We start from the raw sequence: 23,471 nt of genomic DNA, 5'->3' as shown, positions 1-23,471 counted from the left end.
CCAACCCCAACCATCCTGTGATTTCCCTCATTCATCTCTTTGCACACTCCCTTGTTTTCTTTGCTTTTCAACACCAACACAGATTCCACTTCCAACCCAAACCATCCTGTGATTTACCTCTTTCATCTCTTTGCATACTACCTTTACTGCCTGGTTCCCAAGCAGAAATACTGAGCAGGAAAAGAAGAATATAAAATAGTGTTCTTGACAAAAAAATACAAAATAGTGTTCTTGACCAAAAAGTTATAAAATGGTGCTCCTGACAAAAAAATATAAAATAGTGTTCCTGAAAAAGAATATAAAATAATGTTCCTGACAAAAAGATAGAAAATATTGTTCCTGACCAAAAATAAAAATAATGTTCCTTACAAAAAAAAAAAAATATAGTGTTCCTGACCAAAAAAATGTAAAATATTGTTGCTGACAAAAAAATACAAAATAGTGTTCCTGACCGAAAAAAAATGTAAAATAGTGTTTCCTGACAAAAAACAGTGTTCCTGACAATTCTACCTGAAAGTCACAGGAGAAATTTTCCCCATCAAGGCATAGGCTGTGACACTCTGCAGGTGGAACAGGACTCCATCTATCAGGAGGAGAAAGACAATATCCTGGTTGTAGCTGAAGCTCCTCCCACTTTTCCCAATCACAGGCACATCCTAAATGGTAAAAAAAAAAAAAAAAAAGGAATTTAAGGGTTTGGTTCATGAGAAAAATCTAAAAGTAATTTTCCACCCAACTGTTAGAAGCAGATGTAGTTTTACATTTAAATTTTAGCCCAACAAAACCTAAAATATTTAAAGACATTTAGATCCTGACGTTTTTTCTCCAAAAAAATTTGCTTTCAGAGAATTAATATTTCTGTACACCACATGAATATCAACAAAAAGTCACCAAATATTCCAGATTTTGTTTGCAAGTCTTTACCTCAAACTTCAAATGCACTGAGATAAAATTGTGATTTGAACTCAAAAATCTTGAGATAAACTCAGGCTTTTTGGATTAACTCATGTCTATATTAAATGATTTCTTTTACAGTTTTCTCTTTTTTACTCCCCCAATCTCTTGCAAATGTAAGATGAGTTGTATTTGAGGCTGATTTTAAAAAATGGGAAGGATGAATGGTAAAATTTAAGATTAACCTTTGCTGCACATTCTGCTTACAATTAAAAAAAAACCCCTAAACTAATGATAATGATTTCAAATTACCATGAAAAATATCCAAGCTGGAATAAGCATAACCACAGCAGCAGCACTTGTGTAGAACTGAAGCTCTGGGGCTCTACAAAGGAGAGAAAAAAAAAAAATTAAAATGATTTAAAGCTTCCTTTTTCAAAGCAAAGATAGAGGTTTGCTCTCAGAGATTGAAGCTAAAAGGCACAAAAGACCAAAAGCAGCTTTTTATCTCATGGCAAAATGCAAATATATTGTGAAAGGTGTTTTTTAGCACAAGACTTTACTCTTGGTTTCAGTTTCATCGATAAAAAGTTGCTTTCTGCCCCCCCAACAATGCTAAGGATGGTTCCTGATTGCAGAATAAGGACTGATTTCTGTGAAATTATTATTTTGGGGGGATTTGCTGAGAGTTGTAGCAGATTATGAAACTTGCAGTGGGAGCTCAGGGGAGTTTTCTTTCCCTGATAAAATGACAAAGGTGATCAGATTTACACCTTCTGGTGTAATATAATGATAAATATTTTGTTTTCTTATGCAGCCCCACTATAACCAAACCTGAAATATTTTGAATACTTACGAAAATCTGTACTTATCTCCACTGAGCAGTTTTTTGGAAAAGACGTTTTGCAAACTAGAAAAAAAAATTTTAAAAAGTTTTCAAAATTATCATTTAGCTGTATTTTAATTAGGACAAATCAATCAATCCTGTTTCCCTCAGGTGGGTAAATATTTTCTACAAGTATAGAAAGAAGTTTGGCCTAATGAAGTTTTATGATTTAATTTCAATAATGCTCTTAGATATGAGAGAGAAAATGAGTAATTTGTTAAAAATGCATTTTCAATACCACCATTTCAATGCACTGTACAGAATTAACTACATTAAAAATTTTCTTTCAGCTACCAATGAAAGAAATTGCTTTTTTCCACAGCCAGGGCTCTCCCTGTGCCTCACCAGTCCATGATGTTGGTGGAGAGAGCTGCTGAGAAGCCCAGGATGTTGAAGCTGATTTCAGTGGCTGTGCACAGAGCCAGCCCTCCCATCACAGGGATCAGGGAGAGATTCACCAGCAACCCTGCAAAAGAAAAGGGTCACTCTCAGTTTAATTGCTCCATTTTTAATGTATCCCACGTTGGTTTTTGAGAGAATTTTAAATTCTGAACAGCAAAGAAGAAGGACCACGCTGAACTTCAGTTATTTCAAGCCACAAGAATATTTCTTGACAGAAAAATAACAACAATGCCCTTACACCAAACCCTTTTTAATTCTACATACTCATTAAGTTCAGACTGATCCTTCCAGCTGCATTCATTATATTTTGATGGACTTTCTTTGACCATGGCTAATAAATAAAAGAGAGTAATTAAATCTCATTTCAGGACTCACCAGTGTATTCCCCCAATATCATCCGAGACATGATGACAGTGAAAATAGGAGCAGAGCTTTTCACAGTTTCTGCAAATGAAACTGCCACATTCTTCAAGCTGACCAGGCCCAGGACCACTGTTGCAAATCTGAAGCAGAAGAACATTAGAAGAAATTAATTTTTAAGAAATGAAGGAATTAATTAGTGCACCAGAAGAAATTAAAATAATGCTTTAAGAGCTACTCGTAGACACCCGGCACAAAAAGAATTGCACTGTAATTTCTCCTGCACCTGCAAGGTCAGATCTATTCCTTTCAGCTTTGGCTTAAGCATTTATTTATTTAAAGCAAATAAAGGCACCCTTGGGCAATTGTGCAACATCTTTGGCTGTAGAGTGGATTTCCAGAAAACAAAGTTTACTTTTTAACACACTCCAAGGTTCAAGTGACCATTTTTTATGCCAAAGTTTTCAACAGGCTCAGTGAAAAGTGAAAATCTTCTGAGAAACAGTAATTCACTGAGGAAACTTTATCTGCAGTTATCTATCTTTAGTGTAAATTAGATATGCTACATAATTCCCACAGTTTAAACCATGACATTAATTTAATTCATGGCTTATTTGATTATTCTTTATCAGTTATACAGGGTAGAGGAAACAAAACCATTTTTATTCCCTCCTCAACCACAAACTGATACAATCCCAGCACCCAGCAAACACTGACTTTGCAAAAGATAAATGTTAATAGCCTGGATCACTTTTGAGGCAAAAGGCTGGTAAATACTAACACACTAAACAAAAATCAGCCTCAAAAGAGAGCAGGAAGAAAGGAAATGGAAGGGGAAGTGTGCTCTGAAAAGAGGTAAATGTGATGGGAAGGCAAGGCAGCCAAAAAGTTATTGACATCTGGGAAAAGGAGCAACAGGAAATAAAAATAAGATCGTCCTGGGATATTTCTTGGAGGAGAAAGGTGAATACTCCAAATACCTCATCAAGAATGAAAAGGCAGAGAGCCAGGAAAATACAGCTTTTGTTTAGAAAACCACAAATATTAGCAAAGACAGTGCAGGAAATCTTTCCCCATTTACCTCATTAATCCAACAAAGAGCATTATCATGATGAAGTTAGGGGGGTAGGAGATGCGGGTTTTGTGCTGGTACAGACAGCACGGGACAAACATTTTGATGCAGCCAATGAAGGTGGTTGAAAGCATTTGAACAGCACCTAAAAGAGGATCAGAGAGGGGAAACAAAGCCAGATCAGATGCTGGAATACAACAAATCAAACAATGTGAGAACATTTCTTAGACAAACTTCTATGAAGTTAAGAGATCGCTGCCTGGATTTTATATATTCTCACAAAAGCCCTTTACTTCTACATTTAAGCAAGGCAGCTCAATAAACTAAATGTTTATAAACCTGGTTCACAGATAAACTGCCCTTTCTTTGCCCTTTAAAAAAGAACAAATAACTAAAGTGGCCATTGGATAATGGAGATCACCAAAGGCAACTCTTGCACTGCACAGCTCTGGAGAGCATCAACAACTTCCTCAAAATTTGACAGTTTTTTAAACCCTCCAACACAGAAAACAAAAAAATTACTTCCCCCCCCCCCCCCGCCCCTTGAAGCTCCTCTGCAAGCAAAATTTCATCTTTCAGCGAGTGGAGGAAAGAAAAGTGTCAGAAACCACTTTAAAGGCCAAAGTCCCAAATTCCCAGCCCCAAGATCCCTCCCCACATCTTCCAACCAGGCATTTTTCCCTTCAGTTGAAGCAGTCTCTCCCTCAGCTTTGTATGGGATGGTCTGGTATTGCCAAATCATAGGATCATGGAATATCCTGAGCTGGAAGGGACCCACAGGGATCATCCAATCCAACTCTTATCCCTGCACAGACCCCCAACAATCCCACCCTGTGCCTGACAGCATTATCCAAACGCTGCTGGAGTTCTGGCAGCTTTTGGGGCTCCCATTCCCTGGGGAGCCTGTTCCAGTAAAATAAATAAATCTCTCCCTGGAATTCAGGTGGAAAGGAAAGGCAGGGTACCTAGCATGCTGGGCTCTCCCTCCAGCAAGGACAGAATGTATTTGTTAAGGAACAGAGTGCAAAAGCTGAAGAAAAACCACAAAGTGAGGTAGATGAGAGCGTGGGAATTCCAGATGCCCAGGTCGGACTCGATGACCGTGGTCTCTGTGATTGTGATTTTCAGGACATTCTCCTCTGGCAAGCTGTCACTACGAGCAATCACAAACTTCTCACTCCTGTTAGCAAAGAGTGAGCCCAGCTGGAACAGGGATTTTCCCTTTGGCTTCTCCTTCAGCGGGGCTGGACTCGGGGCCTCCGGTGTCGGGGCACTTGTCACAGCCGACATGGTGAGCTGAAGAAATGAATATTTGTCCTTCACACAAAGCAACACTGACACAGCTTTTGTTGAAACAAAAATGTCATGTGATTAATGTTTCATCTCCCAGGGGCCTGGAAAACTGGGCTTGGTCCTCCAAAAAACATCTTGCATGAATACAAACTCCACATGCTTCCTCATGTGGGCTGTTCCATGTTTTCTGCCTAAGAGGGAAAAAAGAGAAAGAAGAAAGAAACATATGACATTTTACATCCCTAATGCAGCAAAGGTAGCACATTTCACCTGTACTTTATGAAAGATAAAGAGACTTCTGTAATCTTTTAGACTGGATTTTGACCCCCTAATGTCCTGATGCCAAGATTAAGCAACAAGAACTTATCTTAGGGAGTTTTTTTTATTCTGGAATAGCACATACAGACACACCAGACTTTGTGTTTTTATGTCCTTTTTCCTCTGAAGCACCTCAACACAGCCTTTCCAATTGTAACTAACTCCTCTTCCAGATTCTACAGTGTCTTTGATCTCTGTCTTTAACCACTCCCCAGAAAAATCTTCCCAACGCAGCAAATCCAAGCAGGAATCTCTGCCCTTTGTACTAATTAACCTGTTATCAATCCGAGTCAAAGACAGTAATCAATAATCAAGGGCTGTAACTCCCAGTAATCACAAACACAGTTACCCTGGTAAATGTATCCAAGTGTTCAAGAGCTTTCCAGTGGGGTTATTTATTTATTTCCATGTGAATAATGCAACCTTCCTCATTTTGCCCTACCTTGCAATTCAATATTAGCACTTGCAACTAATTCTTAAAGCCTTTTAAACAGACTTGGCAGCAAAAGGCATTAAATGATTTGCAACTAGAGCTTTTTTCTTTTACAAATGACACAAAATGTGGGAAGTTACAGCAGCAGAGTAGAGACAACAACAAAACCACCCTGTGATCTTTACTCCTCTCATAATCAATGGCAGGAGAAATACAAGAGCTGTAACAAGAGCTACTGCACCTGCCGTGATTCTGTGAACAGTTCACAGTTTCCTTTCTTAAGGTTTTATTTTTAATGCTTTTTAAATATCCAATGTGGCATCTCAAATAAATCACAACAAGGTACTAAGGAGTTAAAATATCTCGTGTCAGTCTCAGGATCCTACACAGCAGCTACTTCACAGTGAAATTTTCCATTCCTCACATTCTCTAGTTATTACAGCCATATGCTGAAGATTTCCATCCCCATCTCCTTATCACTTCCCATTTTTCCAGGAATTCATGCCAGCAGCACACTGAGGTATGGGACCCTCTGACACCATCACATCAAACCACGAACTTGTGGTGATCCAGATTAACACAACACTTTGACAAAAGATACGCATTCTCCAAGAGAATTTGTTAAGAAAAATGGATTCTTGACTCCTCCTCCTTTTCCAGGACATTAAAAAAATACCCCTCTACGTTCAAAATAGTTAATTAACACAGCTTTCTAAATATCTTTTCTGTTTATGCAACTTAATTAAAACCAAGACCAATTAAGCACAACCAAAGCCCCACCCTCAGCAGCGCTGCGATATCAGATTTGATATCTCTGATTCCACACATGGCAGGAAGCAGAACAGCAAATAAGAACAAAACTACTCCCCTAAATTACTGACCTGCTGGCTTAAATCAACTGGAAAGTCTAAATGGGCTGAAAGAGTTCTCCATCTGGAACTAATTCAGTCTTCCTCCCTCAAGGCCAACCAGCCGCTGATGTTTACCAACAGATGAAAACGTGGCAGTGGTTGGCAGTTGTTTCTCTTGGATTACACACAAAGACTCAATCTTCCAGCTCAAAAGAACCAGCAGCGTGCAGTGCCTCTTACACTCCTCGTATCTTCTCCCAACCCTTAGCTACACTACCAGTAACGATGTATTAAGGCGGAAAAAATATCCAAAAAGAACTTTACCGAGTCGGCTTTACACAAAAAGAAACTAAAGCTCAAGTATGTTGCAAGGGTTTGGGAAGCTAAGGCTGATCTGACAGTGAAAAAACAAAGGTTTGCGTCCATGACCCTTCATCTGTTACACAAAAGGTCACCCAAACGTTGCTCCCAAGGCAGCAGATGCGCAAAACTCAGCAGCCTGAGCAAGCTGCGGATATTAACACTGCTTCACTAATGGCAACGACAGCATCCAAGATGTTACAAACACTACAAATACAACAGCAGAGTTATTAACAGATCCCATACAGAGAAGACGCTGAAAGAGCTTAGGACTTTGTGGCACTCCAGATGTGTTTCTGCTCACCCACTGCCAGAGCCGTCCCTCCGCATTCCGAACCGGCTCCCCGCAGGCCATTCCCATTCCCATTCCCGCCCGTGTCCCGATGCCCGCTGCTCCCGGTGCATCCCTCTCGCCGGAGCGGGGTTCGGAGCCCTCCGCGGGAGCACCGCGGCCCTTCCGACCCAGCCTTGGGGCCCAGGGGCTTTTCAGCACCGCCATCCCCCTACCCAGGCCCGCCTCGGGATCCTTCTCTGCGGCAGCGCCCGCCGCTCCCATCCCTCCCCTCCTTCCTTCCCTCCGTCCCCGGAGCCCTCAGCGCATCCCGGCCGGCACCTGGGCGCTCTCCGCTCGCTGCTGCCGCAGCCCCGGCGCTCACACGGCTCCGGTGACGCCGGGCCGTGGTAACACCGGGCCGTGGTAACACCGGCTGCGGTAACACCGGGCTGCGGTAACACCGGGCTGCGATGACACCGGCTCCGGTAACACCGGGCTGCGGCCGCCCATCCTCTGCCGTGCCCAGAGCCCCGCGCAGGGCGGGGAGGAGGGTCCGGCCACGCAGCGCCCCGCCGGGCCCCGGCGGCTGGACGGGCAGCGCGGAGCCGAGCGCCGGGCTCGCCCCTTTGTCCCCGCGGTAGCGGGGAGGCCATTTTACCAAAACCACGAGGAAATCAAGCAGAGCAAAAGGGAGTTACAGGGCACGCACAGCCGGGTAGAACCGCGCAGAGCCCCGCCGGGCGCTTCGCTGCGGACAGCCCCTCCATCGAGCCGGGCGGGATGCCCAGCGCCGAGGGGACCCCCGGGGCGGAGGGGCGGGAGCGCGGCGGCCCCGCCGCCCGGGAGGATCCCAGGGAGGGCTTCCCGCCCGTGCCGGGGAAATGACGCGGCGGCCGGCCCCGGAAGCGCCGCCGGGACCCCTCCGCAGCCATGTAGGGCCGGCAGCCGGGGCGGGACGCGACGCGCGGCCGCCGCCATGGACGGCAGGTACGGGCGGCGCGGGCCGCACCACGCGCGGCGCGGGGGCGCCTCCCCGCGCTCCCCCTGCGCCTTACCTGGAGGTGCCTGTGCTGGGGATGGGGGGTCGCCGGCGGCTCCCCCCCCGCTGTGGGGGTGGTACGGCCGCCTGACGGTCCCGCTCTCTCTCCCACAGCGGCGCCGCGGCCCCGGCGGGGCCGAACCTGCCCAACCTCACCCCGCGGCACCGGCAGCTCATCCCCACGCCCTGCGGCCCCGTGAGTACATCTCTGCTGCTGTGGGCAGGTTACCGGTGTCCTCCGCGTTTCTCTGCCCGGGGGGAATGGAAAAACATGGCTCAAATCCATGTCCAGAGTCAGGTGGATCAGGGAGGTCGGGTGTCCACACGCCGAGGCTTGTCACGACACGCAGCTCTCCTGGCAGCGTCGTGGAATGTCGAGCTGGAAGGGACCCATAGGATCATTGATCCAGCTCCTGGCCCTGCACAGACACCGCAGCGATCCCACCCTGGGCATCCCTGACAGATCCTGCAGCTCCGGCAGCCCCGGGGCCGTGCCCATTCCCTGGGTTCAGTGTCCCAGCCCCCTCTGGGGGAAGAACCTTTCCCTGATATCCAACCGAAACCTCCCCTGACACAGCCCCAGCCGTTCCCTGGGTCCCGTCCCTGCCACAGACAGATCGGAGCTGCCCCTCAGGAGGAGCTGCAGCCCCTGAGGACTCTCCTCAGTCTCCTCCAGCTGAACAAACCGCGTGTTAAATTCCTGCAAGGATGTTGCTTCACCTGAAGTATTTTAATAAAAATGAGAACGCTGACCCTGTCTTTACAATTTTCTAAAACTAAAAGTTTAGGAAAACATTGTTTCCGTGCTCTGGCAGGTGTGTATGTGGGCACTGGCAATCTTCATCTCATGGATTATAATACCATGGCCTTGTGAGGCACAAAGGCTGTGGGTATAAATCAGGACAATCTAGGCTGAGATTATTTGTGAAATAAAGTTAGACTTCTCCCTTCCTCAGCAGTTTGGGAGTTTCAATTCAAGTATGGAGTTTCTCTTTTTCCACTGTCTCATCTACCCCACTCGCCTCAATGTGTTTAGGAACAGCAACGAGTTTGTTCTGCATGATGTGTTTAAGAATTTTCTCCCTTTACAGATAAAACCATGCTCAGAGCTCTCATTCCCTGTGAAGATCTACTTCTGTGTCACTATTTTGTCCCTGCTGAGTGTCATAGGGCTGACCATAGAGACACTGGTCCGCCAGACTGAGGAGGATTTCACCATTTCCTTTATTCAGCTGGTTGGAGTTGGTAAGAAACACAGTTTGGATGGAGAAAATAATGAAAATAATAATAATAATGTGATTAAGCAGCAGCTGAAGTTTCTTGTAGAAGAGCTACAGGATGTTCAGCTATGCCAGAAAACCTCACCAGTTCCTATTTTAATGTCTGAGCCGTAATATGCTGGGAATTCAGGTGCCCACAGTCCAAGCTTCCTTCCTTGGGTAGTTCCAAGTAGAGCTTCAGCAGAAACTTCTTGGGTCCATTTGTGTTAAACAGAAATTAACATGAAAATAATAAACACGAGGATTTCAGGAAATTTCATGTGCATATGCCATCTCTGCAAAATGACCAAAAAAGAGTTTATTTTCGAATTTGTACAGGTTTCTTTGGATTTAGCAGCTGAATTTGCAAAACAAGGAAATACCATCTTAAGCCTTTTGGGCATTCCTGAGGTCATGGCCAGAAAATCACATGATTCACTTTGTAATTTGCCAATCATTTCCTCAGTCCCTGTTAAGGGCAGTGAAAAAGGAAGTTCATTCACTAAAGGTCTGTTTAGGGAGACTGAAGTTATTATTTAATTTGAGAATTTGTACAACACTGTCCCCATGTCCCAGCACAGCAAATGTGGATGATTTGATGTGTGGAGTTAAAGGAATCAGTGCTTTGGAAAAAGAAATTTGTTGTTATTTTGGCTGTGTAAGAATCAACCAGTGTTTGCAGGAGCATCCTGTGAAAGAACAAAGCCTTTGTCTTATTTAAATTTTGACAAAAAGGCATAAAGTTCATAGCAACAGCTGACTGGGGGCTGATGTATTTTATAAAAATAGAACTCAGACCTTCCCTGACCCGACTCTTTTTTGGATTATAGTTTGCAGGGTGGGGTGTTTCAAAATTTCCACAGTTAAATAAACTGAATCCAGTCCAGGTTCAGTTCCACACACAAACCATGTGCAGTGGCCAGAGCACACAGACACCACTGTTGAGGGGTGTGTCTGAGTAATAAACTGCTTTTTACTCACCTGAATTACTCTGGGAAGATGATGTGATTTCAGTTCTTTACTAAAAATGGTGCTGTTTTCATTGAATTCAGAGAAACAATAGGACATAATGTTCAGTGTGGTATTCACAGAATAACCCAGCCCAGCTGCCAGTTTGGATAATACACTGCCATTTTCATGGTGTTACTTCACAAGTAATTAAAAAAAAATCTTAACTCACTATTTAATTTCTTGTGTGTGCTAAACAGTGGGGAGCGTTTTAATTATCTGGTTTAGGGAAGGTTTTTGGTAAGAACAAAGACCGAGGAGCCTCAGGGACACTTTGATCCTTCCACTTTGGAAGTTTTGCCCCTGTTTGGCCTGGCACTGACATTCCCTCTCCTCCCCAGTGTTCTGTGTGTATTATGTGACCAGGGGCATCCTGCAGGAGAACCGCCAGGAGCTCATTGTCTTCGTGCTCTCCATCCTGCTCGTGATGCTCCGCTCCATCATCAACTTCACCGTGCTCCCTGCTGAGCAGAAGCCAAAACTCCTGGTCAGTCTCCTGCTTTTAATCAGCTTTACCTTCCCCCACAGCTTGGGTTTGAAAATCCATCATTGGGAAGGCAAGGTGTTTGTGGTAACACAGATTTTATCTTACATATATAAAAAAAATAAAAGAAATTATATATATATTATTGTTGCTGATAACAGAGGATCTGGCTGAATTATTCCTACTGGACAACAAAATGTGCACACCCACAACTGCAAATCTCTTAGGTGTTCTCTGAATTTCCTTATGGCAGCACCCAAAAATAACAGAAATATCACAAAATTACACAAGATTACTTCAAAATATATCCTTCACTTCACCTACTCTGCTTCAGATTTCCCTTTATTAAATGTCTGGCCTAAAGTCACATAAACCTAACCTATGGCTAGAACTGGAACCCCCAACCTATAGGCACAGCCGTTACCTCAATGCTCATAAATGTGTTTTTATGAGATTTATGGGAAGCTGCAAGGAAGCAAGAAGATACAATAATGCTACTCTGGGTTATCTTGTTTGCATTTCATAGCAGTAAAATTTATTAAAGGATTGTTTTCTGGGCCTTCCTAAGATTTGTAGTTAAATTTCCACTTGCTGTGCTTCATGGAAGTGCTTTCTTTTTATCACGTATTTCTCAACAAGGTGTTTCCCTGCTCTGAAGTCATCCAAAAATTACTCTTCAACAGGAGAGGTGGCAGCCAGGCAAGGGAGATGGAGCAAAGCAGCCTTTGCCAATTCCGTTTATTTATCAATTGGATGTTTAAATAGACCCACTTTATCTGCAGCAAACTGGGTTGGTGGGGCCAATAAGGAACAGGCATCAAAGAAATGCACAGCCGAGTCATCAGTTTAAATATTAAACAGGGACTTCAAAGTAAAGCCTGGTGTAAATGTGAGCAGTACTATTAAGTATTTTTTTCACTACTCTAACTGTAACTTGGATTACTGTAACTCTGCTTCCTGAGCCAGAATCATTTCTAGTTATAAGTATTTTCATATTGATGTAATTCTGAAGGACCTTTTGCCACTTGAGCCATCCTTAAGGCAGCAGACATTGAGTGCGAATGCCAGCACAACCCAGACACAAAACTGGATTTCTTGGGATTTTACAAGTCCAGCATTCGGAATAACCCACTGTCCCCAGTGGGAAAGGTTGGTTTATTCCACCAGGAAGCTCAGAATCAGTTTCAGAATTAAGATTTTGTTACTCCTGTCTGTATTTCCAGCTGGGTTCCAGGTGCCAGCCTGTCCCTGCTGTGGCCAATCCCATCCCTGTTTCTCTTCCCTGCAGGCCCGTTTCGTGCTGATCCTGCTGGTGGGCTCCTTCGATGTGATCTGTGCCATCATCCTCATCCAGAGCCAGTCCATGATGGCATTCCGGGTGGGGGGTGCCCTGGAGAGCCTCCAGGCCCAGTACTTCATGCTCAACCTCTGCTTTTCCATGCTCACTTTTGATCTGCAGGCACAGGTACAGAGCCCCCACATTCCCTTTTTCCCTCTTATTGATAATATCCTGGATTAGCTGAGCTATCGACTTCCAAGAGCAATTGTCTCTCTTACCTTTATTAATATTAACTTAATAATGGTTCTATCTCCATGTGTTTGCCACAGCTTAGCTAAAATCCATTAAAATGGATCAAAATGTATTTTATTGTTGTCCTGCACAAAAGGAGAACTGAATCTTGTTTTTGGGAAGTTTATCCGTAAAAAACCAATTGCATCCAGGAGCTTCAACCCACCCATGGCCTCCTGAAATAAGCAAGGTTATTCCTGCACATCTCAGCCTCCAGTCTCCTGCTTTCCAGCTGGCTCCTGCACTGAGGAAATTATTCTGGGATGGGAGAGGGGAACTTGACCAACAGGGCAGTGAGACAGAAAATGAAGTTACAGACGGGGGAAGTGAACCCAAGGTCTGTTACTTCTGTAACCACCCCTCATTCTTATTTAGTGCTGCATTACTGAAGCTTTATCTGCTCTCCCTGTCCTGTGTTGTTGCTATTATGGATTATTAAGTACCTCTGTCCTTGCTTCCCATTCCATGAGGAATAATTTCAGCTTTTAGACCCGTGCCCAACTTGCTGTTGGCAGGGAGTTTGTGGCAGGTATTTTTTGGTGGGGCTGCATGGTCTCCAAGCAATGATTTCACCAAAGCTTTGCCTCCCCCAGCTGTGCCTGTGCATCCTCCTGATCAGCCTGCACGAGGTCACCCTGCTGCACAACATCATCTCAGCCACGGGCGTCGTGTGGGGCTGCCTGAAGGTCACCGTGGGCATCATTGCAGTGAGTGTCCAGCTACAGAGACACCAGGGACACACAACAACCCCTGGCACTGCACATCCTCACCCTGAGGGATTCCCACAGGCTCAGGGAAGGGAGCCAGGATGGAGAACAGCAGAGCCAACAATGCTGAAGCCAGGTTTTGTCTAAATCTGTGCCTGAGCTGAGCACACGGAGTGAAACAATGTCACACTGTCATTGTTTCACATTGCTTTAGTCTCAGTCCTTGGGCACTTTAATGAAACCTGGAGGATCACGCTGTCTTCAATATTTCTACCTCTGCCAAGGCTGGGTGAAACTGGGAGCAGTCCCCCAGATTATTCCAGTGATACAGTGAATCCTTAGGAAACCACACCAGAAAATGAGGGGTCCTTTATTGGGGCATCTCCTTCAAAGCTCAGGAACAGTTTCCAGGTTAACTTAAAGATTTGTGAACTTAAAATGTCGTTTTTCATGTCAGACTGAACCTCCTCTGAAATCTTGAGCCTCTGTTCCAAGAATGATTGCAGAATCAGGGCCAAAGTACATCAGATAACTGAGTTTTTTATTACCAGGAAGGAGTTTAGGGGTTTTTGGGGGTGGATGTTGTTTTAGGCTCCTGGGGTGTTTGCTTTAGTCATTCACACAAATTCCTGACAGCTGAAATACAACTTCCTATATGTTTTGATGGCTTTTCTTGCTAAAATTGTGCTTTTAAAACACATCACTTTTGGGTTTGGGGGAAATCTGGTCCTGGTCAGATGCATCAAATCCAATCCTAACATTGGCACAGTCACTGCTCTCACCCCCAGTGACTCAGCTGCTTTTCCTGCCTTTGCTCAGACCTGCCCTCCCAGCTCAGGTCCCTTTCTTCTTTCCCAAGTCCCAGGGTGAATTGTGAAATTAAATTCTCCTGACACTTCAGTCCTCTCGCTTCTCCCACATTTGACTCCTCAGTGACTGCACTTCTCTGTAGCAAAAAATAGAGGTGGAGAAAAAGTCACAGGGAGCTTTCAGTCTGTTATCTGTGAAAACATTCAGCTCTTAGAGAAAATCTCTGTGTACCCAGAGAGAAGGGACATCATCACTCCTGGCCCAGCTCAGTGGAAAACAGAGGCTGAATTTCCTGCTGAAAACACAGGTGGAGAAGGCAGGTGGAGAGCAAAGCTTAACCAACACTTGGAATGCTATGAAAAATATGCAGCTTTTATAGAGCATATAGCAATGACTTAAAAAGCTTGTTTTACGTCTTATTTTGCAGATTTTAAAAGAGCTGAAGCCTCTGGTGTGGGTTTTTCTGATTCAGAATGTACCTGAGGTGGTTTATCTCATCTACCTGCTCTACACGGTAAGGGGAGCAAGGCTGGGGGTCTCATCCTCGCCCTCCTCAGGCCTCAAAGGTGCTGCCTCACCCCTTCCCTGCAGCTCCTGCTGGCTTTAAAGAGAACAGAGCACATCCTGCCTCTCCAGGATCAACTTTTCAGGACAGGGGCCATGTCCACTTGCTCTTGAACTGATTAGAGGGAGAGGCTCTGGAAGTCCCTGCAAAGAATGATGAGGGGAAGATGAAACAGAATCTTGTTCAAGATATGCAACTCGTCCCCTTCTTCCCAAGAAGCCTCAAGTGGTGCCAGAGCATTTGACCAGGGCTCAGTTGTTGCATTTTAAAGAATTTCTTAGGCAGCACCCCCAGCTGTTGATCCTGCTGTAGCCAAAACAAGGCAGTGCAAGCCCAACAAACTCCAGTTTGGGGCAGTTTTTTGGCACTGGAACACTGATAAAACCTTTATCAGTGGGCACCTCCCACAAGATGTGTGAAAGGAGGTGAGGAGAGAGGAGGGCAAGGGGAAACCAGGCTGTTCATCCTGGGCAGGGCTGGAATGCTGAGAATGGCCAGTGTTTGTCATACCTCACATCCACAGCCCCCAGACACCACTAAAGCCCGGGGGCTGCAGCCACCCACAGCCTCGAGGACCCATTTATCAAATGGATCTTCCCATTATTCCAGGCCTGTTTGAGCTGGCAGAGCACAGCAGGACCCCACAGTGTCTGTACATCATAAAATCAGACAACTGAGATGGTTTCAAAGCAACCAGTTGGGTTTTTGTTTTTTCTTTCCCCAATGACCACCTCGTGACTCCTCTCAGAAATTCAGTGCTTGGTTGCACGTCGTGGCTTCAAGGCTTTGTGGCAGCAGGTGGTGATGGTTTCATGTCTCCCTTTTCCTGCAGGTGATAAGGGAGTGGGGCAAAGGCAATTCTTACACCCTGGAAGCTGCTTTCATCTCTGGCTCCTGCATTTCTGTCACAATAAAATCTGTTCTGTTCTGGGCTCTGGTTCACGTCTACCGCAGCTTCGGGCAGGGGCTGAGGGAGAGAAGTAAGTACCCCAAAAATTCCCTGGCAAGGGTGGGGCCTGTCCTGTCGCAGTCACAGTGAAATAGCCAGGAAAATCCGTAGGTCACAGGAAAAGGCAGATCCCCAATGACAGCAAGCAGTTCTGCAGCCTCAGAATAACTGGGCTGGGTGGAATAGATGAGGCTTTTCCCTGAAGAAGGCTGCTGGCAACCTTTTGCTGCTGTCCAGAGAATCACACCCGTGTGAGCAGATCTCTGTCTTCATAGTGTGTAATACAGAGACAATAAAGGGACCTGGAGAGCCGCTAATGTGAAATACCCCAAAGCTCTCCTGTTCCATGAGGGGCACTGAGCCTCTGCAGTGGTGCTGACTGAGCTCCCTCTCTTCCCACAGTGTTTTCTTCCTATGGAAGGATCGACTCCTGAGCCCTCCCCGTGCCCCCCCTGCAGCTCTCAGAGAGTGAAGTCACACCAGGAACTCCTGACCAAGGACCTGCAGTCAGGGTGGAGGTAATGGGTCACTTTCCCAGGACGGAGGAGGTTCAGGAAGATGTCACACAGTGCTTGGAGCAGTGCAGGTGGGACACAGCTTAAAGAGCTTGGGAAATTCCCAGCTGATCCTGCTGCCAGGACAAAGCATCTTTCACTCCCTTCTTTTCCTGCTGCTGTGGAAGCACAGGGGTTCACACGTGCATGTGAGTGGGGAATGTTGCTCCTTTCAATGCTTTTTGCCTGGATATACACAAAGATCATGAAGGAAATTTGCACACCCATCCTCTGTACCCCAGTCTAGAAGTGGATTGTGCTGCCATCATTTCTTAGCTGGTCCAGCCCTGATGCTTTGGTGGCAGTGGTGTCCCCTGGCTGGGGCTCTTCCTGCTCCTCTGGCTTCAGAAAACTTCAATTTTTTTTTTTAACCCCAGTTACACATGAAAATTACTCCCTGTAACCTCACCCCTCCCTCAGTGTAACCAAGGTGCCATTTCATACCAGGGGGACTGTTACAATTAAGCCTTTAATATTGTAATTTAAAAGTTTGGTATTTTATTGACTGGAACCTTTAACTACTGGCTATTTTTTAATAAAGTATAAGCACAGTTTGTGTGTGGATAATTATTTCACATGGAACAGCACCAATCTTTATCTTGCAGGTAGTTACACACTGCAAAAAGCAAAATTAAAAAATTATTACTGACCTATACTTATTAGGGAAATTTACAAGGATTCCATCAAAACTGCTCTAAAAATATTTTTTTCTCATCCTAATCTCCTAAACCTGACTCCAATCTACTTTATCTGGAGCCCAAGGGAGGCAAGAAGAGGGTAATTGTGTGTGGCCAGACTGCAGGAGCTGACGGAGCAGCAGCTGACTCTGTGACTTCATCCCACAAGTCACAGTGGCAGCAGGAGTTGTTGCTGCTGGAAGAATTAAACATTTAAACATCACAATAAAACATTTTCAGTCCTTCCCCAAGCCAAGCCCAGAGGCAGCAGAGCAGGAGGGGAAGGCTCTGCTCCTGCACAAAGCCTGTGCTGGCTCAGAATAAGGGGCAGTTTTATGGCCAGGTCACAGTGTCACTGTCACAGGAACTGCTCTGACCATGGACAGCAAGGGTTTGTCACCAGCCTGGCGTGGAAAGAGGGAAAACCCTTTCCATGGTGTCTTGTAAAACAAAAACTCCACGTAAAAACAGCTCCTTTACCTGCAAAAGGCCTCTCCTCACATCTCTCTCAACTGCTGGAATGAGTTACAGATTAATTATGAAATCAAAAGACTCTTTAACATCATCATTAAGCTCAAGTTCCATGGGAGAAGTTTCCAGAACTTGGCAGAACGTGCCACAGGCATTTAAACCCCATTTTCAATCCTAAACATGCTGGGTATCAAATTATCAGGGATTATTTGATCAGCATTGCCCTTACCTCTTTCTTTCCTGGTATTTCTATTCTGGGGCCTTCAAAAACAGCATTTAATGCAGCCCAGCTGGTTGTGCACAAGGTTTGTTTTGACTTGCACAGCAAATCCAGCATTTATTTTGAGACTTTTGAGGAACAAACGGTATCAGACATTCAAAAAAGCTTTGGGTGTATTCCCAGAAAAGAGATGCCACTGTCCCATGAGAAGTGTCAAACCCCACACAATTCCAAGCACGTAGCTGTGTATTCCCAATTTCATATCCTCCCCAGTCAAAGGGCAAAGCGACAAATCCAACTTTACAAAAAGATTTTATTGAAAGGATTGAAAAATATTTTGTTTCTCAACAATATTTAAACAAAGTTTTCAATGTGTTAACAATATGTAACAGGATTTTTTGTCTTTTAAAAATTCAGTACACTGCTTTATTCCCTACTACAGTTGGTAACAACTTCTTCAATTTCTACCAGAGGATAACTTTTTTTTAAAAAAAAAAAAACAACCAAAACCAAATGAATTTCCCAGCTTTCATTTTGGCCCTTTGTAGATGAAAGGATTTGCAGGTACCAGTGACTTACAAACCCTTTTATTAAAAACTCCTAATCAGCAAACCCCTTTTAGCACAGTTTAACCAAGTTATTCTGAATAAGCTACATCAGCAAAATGAGGTTTTATTGCCAATAAAGTGAGGTGCATTTCAGCTTTTTTCTGGTTCAACTCCCCCCCTCCTGGAGCAGTTAAAATGCACAACTCCAGGGCTGCCCCAGCCTCACTCTCCTGCAGTTTGCAACTTAAAAGCCTTGAAAAGGGACTTTGTACACTCAGATAAACTTTGTGATGTATTAACACAGCCCGGGCTGTGCTCAGGCAGAAAGCAGCTGGGACAGGGAGAATCAAGGCAGCTTTTGGAGGAAAAGCCAGGACTGAAGTCACTGAGCGACTGCCCTGCCTTAGCCAGGGGCTGCAGCTCTGCCTGGGCTGATCAGCCACCCAAAAAATGGCTTTTATCAGCAGGAATTTTGTACAAGCAAAGCTGCAGCAGCCTCAGAGCCAGCAATGCAATTGCAGCAGGTGATAAATTGAAAGAATAAATTTCAAGCCAACCCCTAATGTAGATCTAAAGTAGTTCAGTACACTTTGATTACAGATTTCATGACCTGTGCACTCTGAAAATTAAAAGTTCAGCAATTTAATCAAGAATAGCTTTAGTATTATAAAAAGCATAAATAAAAAGTGCTGAATATAGTTTTATCTTTAAAAAAATACTAGATAAGGCTCATAAATCATTTCACCTCTGCAAAATGATTTCCACTCCCCAGTGTGCCTAGAACTGCTCACTCTCCACTCATCCACACGTTTCTCTAGACACCATACACTGTTCCTTCTCTCAATTATTGCATGTTTAAATAAAATAGTTTCAAAGCAAAAAGCCTGACACTTCTCTAGTTCAAAAAGTAACCAGTTATCAAATAACTGAGTACTCCACTTAGGAAACCCGTAAGCAGCTTCAAAACAGTGATAAAACAATTACTACGGATTCAAGTGAAAGAGAAATCCCAAAAGCTCTCTGGATATTCTCCAAGATATCCCAAAAATCTGTCTGTTTTTGACCAAATCAAACCAATATTCTATTTTACAAAATGTACAAACCAAGTATTAATTTATATGAACACACTTTCATTGTGATTTGAATCGTTAACCCAAGAGTTTGCTTCTCTTTTCTGGAAAAGTGCTCTCACCTGCATTTCATGGACTCAGCCCAGGGCAGCATCCAAAAGGGATGAGACATTATTGAAACCACCAGAGGACAACAGGTCAGGCAGAGTTTGGAAATGAACCCATTTCCTACTTCCACTTTGGACCACAGAAACAACGTTAAGACAATCACGGAAAAAGTTCAGCAGAGATTCTCACTCCATTCCCAAGGAAAACCCACCTCAATCAGTAAATTCATCCCCTGGCAAGAATCTGCCACGGGCATTTAACAGCTCCTGTCCCTTCCTTTCGTGACCAACGCAGCAAGACTTGAAAATGCTGAAGTTTGGATAAGATGATCATGACACTGCACCACAGAGAACATAAATGTAAACATTATCCTTGGGTTTGCTATTTTGCAGTTAAAGTACAGTACAAACCCTTTTTTTCCCCCCCAACCAGTTCTTTTGTTGGGTTGTTTTTTTTTGTTGTTGTTCTTTCATAAAAGCACACACAATAAAATATGTACAGAGAGAAGTTAGAAACGTTTGAAAGCATCTTAAAAAAAGTAAATATGAGACTTAGAATATCTTGAGTGTGCTGAAGGCACCATTGCTACTCCACTGGGAATGTGTCCTCTCATTGCTCCAGCCCACCAATGCAGTATCCCATCCTGGATTACTCAGCACCAAGAGTTGGAACGTATCCATGGAAGTTGAGGGCATTCAGGATCTAGAACAGGGTGTTTTCTTCAGGACAACAGTGGAACTAGAATACAGTAGCAACTGAAGTCCAGATTCTTCTTGAACACTTGGAGAATTATTATTATTTTTTAAACATGATAGTCTCTAATGCTACCATTTATCCCAGGGAATCCAACAAAAATAATAGGAAAAACCAACACACGGATGATTCCCACCAAGAGGAAGTGCAGAGCTATGAATCAGCTCAGCTACAAACCCACAGACACCTGTAATAATTAATGCTCATCCCTGTGGTTTGTGGGCAATTCCACAGTGCTGACAGCCAAGGGTCAGCCACTGCTCAAACGGGCACAAGAGAGAGAAATGTATATATAAAAAATATATACTTATTATTAATTCCATCTATTAATAAAAAACATCCTTTGTGGGTGTTTCTTCAGTGTGTCACATTTGCAAGTAAGAAAGTATTTTCTGGGCAAGGTGTATTTAAGATAACAAAGAGGAGCTTTTTTTTTTTTTTTAAGAAATCTTCTCAGAGCCTTTCTATTCCTAGCAGTGTTAAATGGAGTTACAAACCGAAAGAGGAGATTTTAATGCCACTTTTCTGCTGCCACTTTTCCCTGGTGTAGCTACATTCAGCCTACCATGGAACTGGTAAGTTAGAGGTTACAATCAAATCTGCAGATGTGGTTGTTGGTAGCAGTCAGGAACAATCCACTCTCAGACTGCTCATTTGGAGGGAAATTCACACTGGATTAGAACCATCAGAGCCTTCCACTCCTACTCTTGGTGGACAGAAAGGAACACAACCCTCTCCAGCCACAGGATCTGAGGGATAGAAACCACAACCACAAGGCAGGCCCAGGGCGGTGCCCACACCAAGAGCTCCAAAATCCAAGCAGAGAGGAGGGGATGCTGCCACATTCCAGTGCCCCAGTCCTGCTGGATGTGGACACTCAGAACTCTTCTTCTTCCACGGCGAAGTTGTTCTGCTTCTTGCGGACGTTCCAGTGCAGGCACTCGGCCAGGCTCTCGAACCAGTCGCTCACGGGGTCCCGGAAGCAGATGGAGGGGAGGGGGTAGCAAGAGGTAGTGATGCTGATACTGCAACAGCACGGGACAGTCAGACAGCACACAGCAACCTGAACAAACCCCAGCCTGCTCCCCAAACCCCAGCCTGCTCCCCAAACCCCAGCCTGCTCCCCACCCAGCACAGCACTGATTCACCAACGCTGCTGAACAACAGCTCTGCATGATCAGTGATCGAAGGTAAAGCTGAACTCAGCTGAGTTGTAAACAACGAGCAGCTGCTCTGGGGACACTTTGTGTGACACTTCTGTGAGCCCCTCCATGGCACCCTGCAGCCTCTGGCTGGGCTTCACATCACCCACACAGGGACAAAGGAAACCCAAAGCACCACCTTGGCCTTTCAGTTGCAACAGGCCTAAGGATTCCAGAGTGTAACCATGGGCCAAACCCTGGGTTTGAATCTTCACTGGGCTCCTCAACTACTTCTAGAGATGATTCCAGCTCAGAGGAAATAAAACTTTTCAGGATGGAGGCTTACACCAGCTGTACATTTTCCTTCACGGCAACTTGTGTGGGCCAAGAGGAAAAAGGGCATCCTGAATAACAAATCTGCCAATCTCCTTCCCACAGCTGCCTTTAGTCACCTCCACCACCACATACTGAACACAGAACTGAGGGACTTCACACTCTTCTGCTCACTCAAAGCCAGAGCAAGTGACCACAACCACTCCCAGTTAACCCAGTTTAAACCACATGGAGTTTTCCAGCAGCTCTGCTCACAGGCAGCTCCTGTTGGTTTATACCTCCCAAAACTCCTAGGATTCATCTTGAAGCTAAAATTTACAGAGTTTTCTAAAGATATGCCCATCTTCCTTGCCAAGCACGCAATGTTTACAGAGTCTGAACATTTCACTTGCTTTTATGGGAAGATCTAAAGAACTCAAGTTAGAAATGAAATCCTTTTAGTGCAGTTTGTGCTCTAGGAGGTGTTAGGGTTTATAGAAGCTTGTTTCTTCACTGCCAAAACTCCTTTTGGCAGATGTTAGAGAGTGAGGGAGCTGCATGAATCAGGATTTTCTATACTTAGAGATAATACAATCAGAAAAAAGGCTTGACCTGTCTCCATGGCATATTTCCTGCCTCTTCCTTCCATCAAACGAAACCCACGCTGTGTTCCTGGCATCTGGGGAGAGCATAATCTGAAAAACAGGAATGAGCTGAACTTGAGGTCCAAAACTCAAGGAACAAACACCTCCTCCATCCTCCCTCTGAGCGCAGAGCTGAGTCTTTGTAACTCCACAGCTGCACTGGAATTCCTCATCTGTTCATGGCAGCAGCGCAGCAACACCACTCAAGCTCCAAACCTTCATTTTTTGTTGATAAACATATATTTTTCTAGATGTAATAAATCCCCTTTTTATAAGTACAAGGTCATAACCCACACAGACCTTCCAGTTCCAGCCAGTTCATGCTTTAATTCACTTAATTTAGTTTAATTCAGGAGCTGATTTAGCTTCTCTTTCAAGAAAAATTAAAAAGTTGATCCAGAAAAATAGATTTTAATACATGACGACTCCAAAGCTGTCAAATTTAGGAAGTTTTGCTCCTATTTAACATACATTCCTATTAAAAGAATTAACTACCACTGGCCAGTAACACCCACTGACATGAAAGTAAGCGTGGGCTGAGAGCAGTGCCATGAATAAACATTCAATTTATGCTGTAAAACAGGAACAAAAAGTCCAGAACACACTCATTTTCAATGCTAATCTTCTAACTTTTCTAGGAGCCCTTCCAAATCAGCTTTCTTCCTACTTAAGCAGGCTTGTAACAGAGACAAAAGGAGAAAGGAGCTCTTCCCTGCACAAGAATATTTGTTCAAAATGCACATTATCTAAGTCTATTTTATATCCAGGTGTTAAATACCCCTTTTTTTTCCCTGCAAGACAACATTAACAAAAGCTAAATACTGAATTGCAGATAATGCTACCAATATATACTTAAACTCTGCAATATTTCTGCATGAAAGGAGAATTTTTGATTCCCTTCAGCACTGATCGTTTACAGGCACTTTAGCCAAGATTATGTAACATTTTTCAGCATGCAAATGTAGGAATTCCCATTTTGTAGAACGTTACAGAGCTACAAGCCAGTAGGAAAAGTGTAAAGTATTCCACTGGTGGGGAAATTCTTCTAAAGAAAGCCACATTCTTGAATCAGACTTGGTCTGAACCTGCTCCAAGTGGGAGCAAGCAGGAGACACACGGCACTTCCCACCCTCCTCATATTCCTGTGGCCACTCCAGAAGTTTTTAATTCACAAGGAGAAATAAAATGACAGAAGCCAACCTTGAGTTCCACTCCAGCAGGAACCACAATGGGTCTGAAGGACAGGGAGTGGGGGCAGATGGGGGTGATCATGATAGCAGGGACGTTGGGGTGGATCATGGAGGCTCCGGCTGCGGCGGCGTACGCGGTGCTGCCGGTCGGCGTGGACACGATCACCCCTGGGGACAGCAAACAGGCACTGCCATCAGCATTGAATAACCAGGGATTGCTCTGGGAGACACCAAGAAACCCCACTCTC

The 23,471-nt window shown here is 44.4% G+C and overlaps 3 protein-coding genes across 12 annotated transcripts in view; 1 reads left to right on the top strand and 2 right to left on the bottom strand.

Annotated features, from left to right (window-relative positions):
* Nucleotides 1–7,971, bottom strand: part of LOC121666473 (solute carrier family 35 member E2A-like) — a 10,069-nt gene extending 2,098 nt beyond the window's left edge. The window contains exons 1-8 of one of the 4 annotated variants that reach the window (XM_042032051.1): nucleotides 7,842–7,971; nucleotides 4,580–5,098; nucleotides 3,624–3,759; nucleotides 2,558–2,685; nucleotides 2,126–2,246; nucleotides 1,751–1,804; nucleotides 1,207–1,279; nucleotides 511–656 (exon numbers count right to left, since the gene is read on the bottom strand). In XM_042032051.1, coding sequence (XP_041887985.1) covers nucleotides 511–656; nucleotides 1,207–1,279; nucleotides 1,751–1,804; nucleotides 2,126–2,246; nucleotides 2,558–2,685; nucleotides 3,624–3,759; nucleotides 4,580–4,904 — 983 coding nt within the window. In that variant the 5' untranslated portion in view covers nucleotides 4,905–5,098; nucleotides 7,842–7,971. Of the gene's footprint in view, nucleotides 1–510; nucleotides 657–1,206; nucleotides 1,280–1,750; nucleotides 1,805–2,125; nucleotides 2,247–2,557; nucleotides 2,686–3,623; nucleotides 3,760–4,579; nucleotides 5,099–6,539; nucleotides 7,350–7,482; nucleotides 7,794–7,841 lie in introns of those variants that run through there. The other 3 variants (XM_042032050.1, XM_042032053.1, XM_042032052.1) reach the window with 3 other exon arrangements.
* Nucleotides 7,972–8,039: 68 nt separating this feature from the next.
* On the top strand, nucleotides 8,040–16,642 carry LOC121666474. The gene is made up of 9 exons (XM_042032055.1): nucleotides 8,040–8,130; nucleotides 8,297–8,378; nucleotides 9,274–9,427; nucleotides 10,791–10,936; nucleotides 12,222–12,398; nucleotides 13,097–13,210; nucleotides 14,448–14,534; nucleotides 15,418–15,565; nucleotides 15,937–16,642. The coding sequence occupies exons 1-9, from the start codon at nucleotides 8,120–8,122 to the stop codon at nucleotides 15,966–15,968; spliced, it is 951 nt and encodes a 316-aa protein (XP_041887989.1). The 5' UTR covers nucleotides 8,040–8,119; the 3' UTR covers nucleotides 15,969–16,642.
* Nucleotides 16,643–17,749: 1,107 nt separating this feature from the next.
* The window catches only part of NADK (NAD kinase), a 21,836-nt gene continuing 16,114 nt past the window's right edge, over nucleotides 17,750–23,471 (bottom strand). For all 7 annotated transcript variants that reach the window (XM_042032026.1, XM_042032027.1, XM_042032028.1 and 4 more), the window contains 3 exons: nucleotides 23,234–23,391; nucleotides 22,002–22,084; nucleotides 17,750–20,960 (listed from right to left, as the gene is read on the bottom strand). In XM_042032026.1, coding sequence (XP_041887960.1) covers nucleotides 20,813–20,960; nucleotides 22,002–22,084; nucleotides 23,234–23,391 — 389 coding nt within the window. In that variant the 3' untranslated portion in view covers nucleotides 17,750–20,812. The remainder of the gene's footprint in view (nucleotides 20,961–22,001; nucleotides 22,085–23,233; nucleotides 23,392–23,471) is intronic.

The sequence above is a fragment of the Corvus kubaryi genome, unplaced genomic scaffold, assembly GCF_017639235.1.
Source record: "Corvus kubaryi isolate FWS band 111438036 unplaced genomic scaffold, C.kubaryi_AGA036_p1.0 37352, whole genome shotgun sequence".
NCBI classification, from domain to species: Eukaryota; Metazoa; Chordata; class Aves; order Passeriformes; family Corvidae; genus Corvus; species Corvus kubaryi.
Note: the sequence above shows the minus strand (reverse complement) of the source record. Positions and strands in the feature narration are given on the sequence as shown.

Bases quoted from the DNA above. Each gene is read 5' to 3' on its own strand.
- LOC121666474 (XM_042032055.1), top strand. The intron at 14,535-15,417 runs GTAAGGGGAGCA...CTTTTCCTGCAG, and splicing joins TCATCTACCTGCTCTACACG to GTGATAAGGGAGTGGGGCAA. The intron at 15,566-15,936 runs GTAAGTACCCCA...CTCTTCCCACAG, and splicing joins GCAGGGGCTGAGGGAGAGAA to TGTTTTCTTCCTATGGAAGG.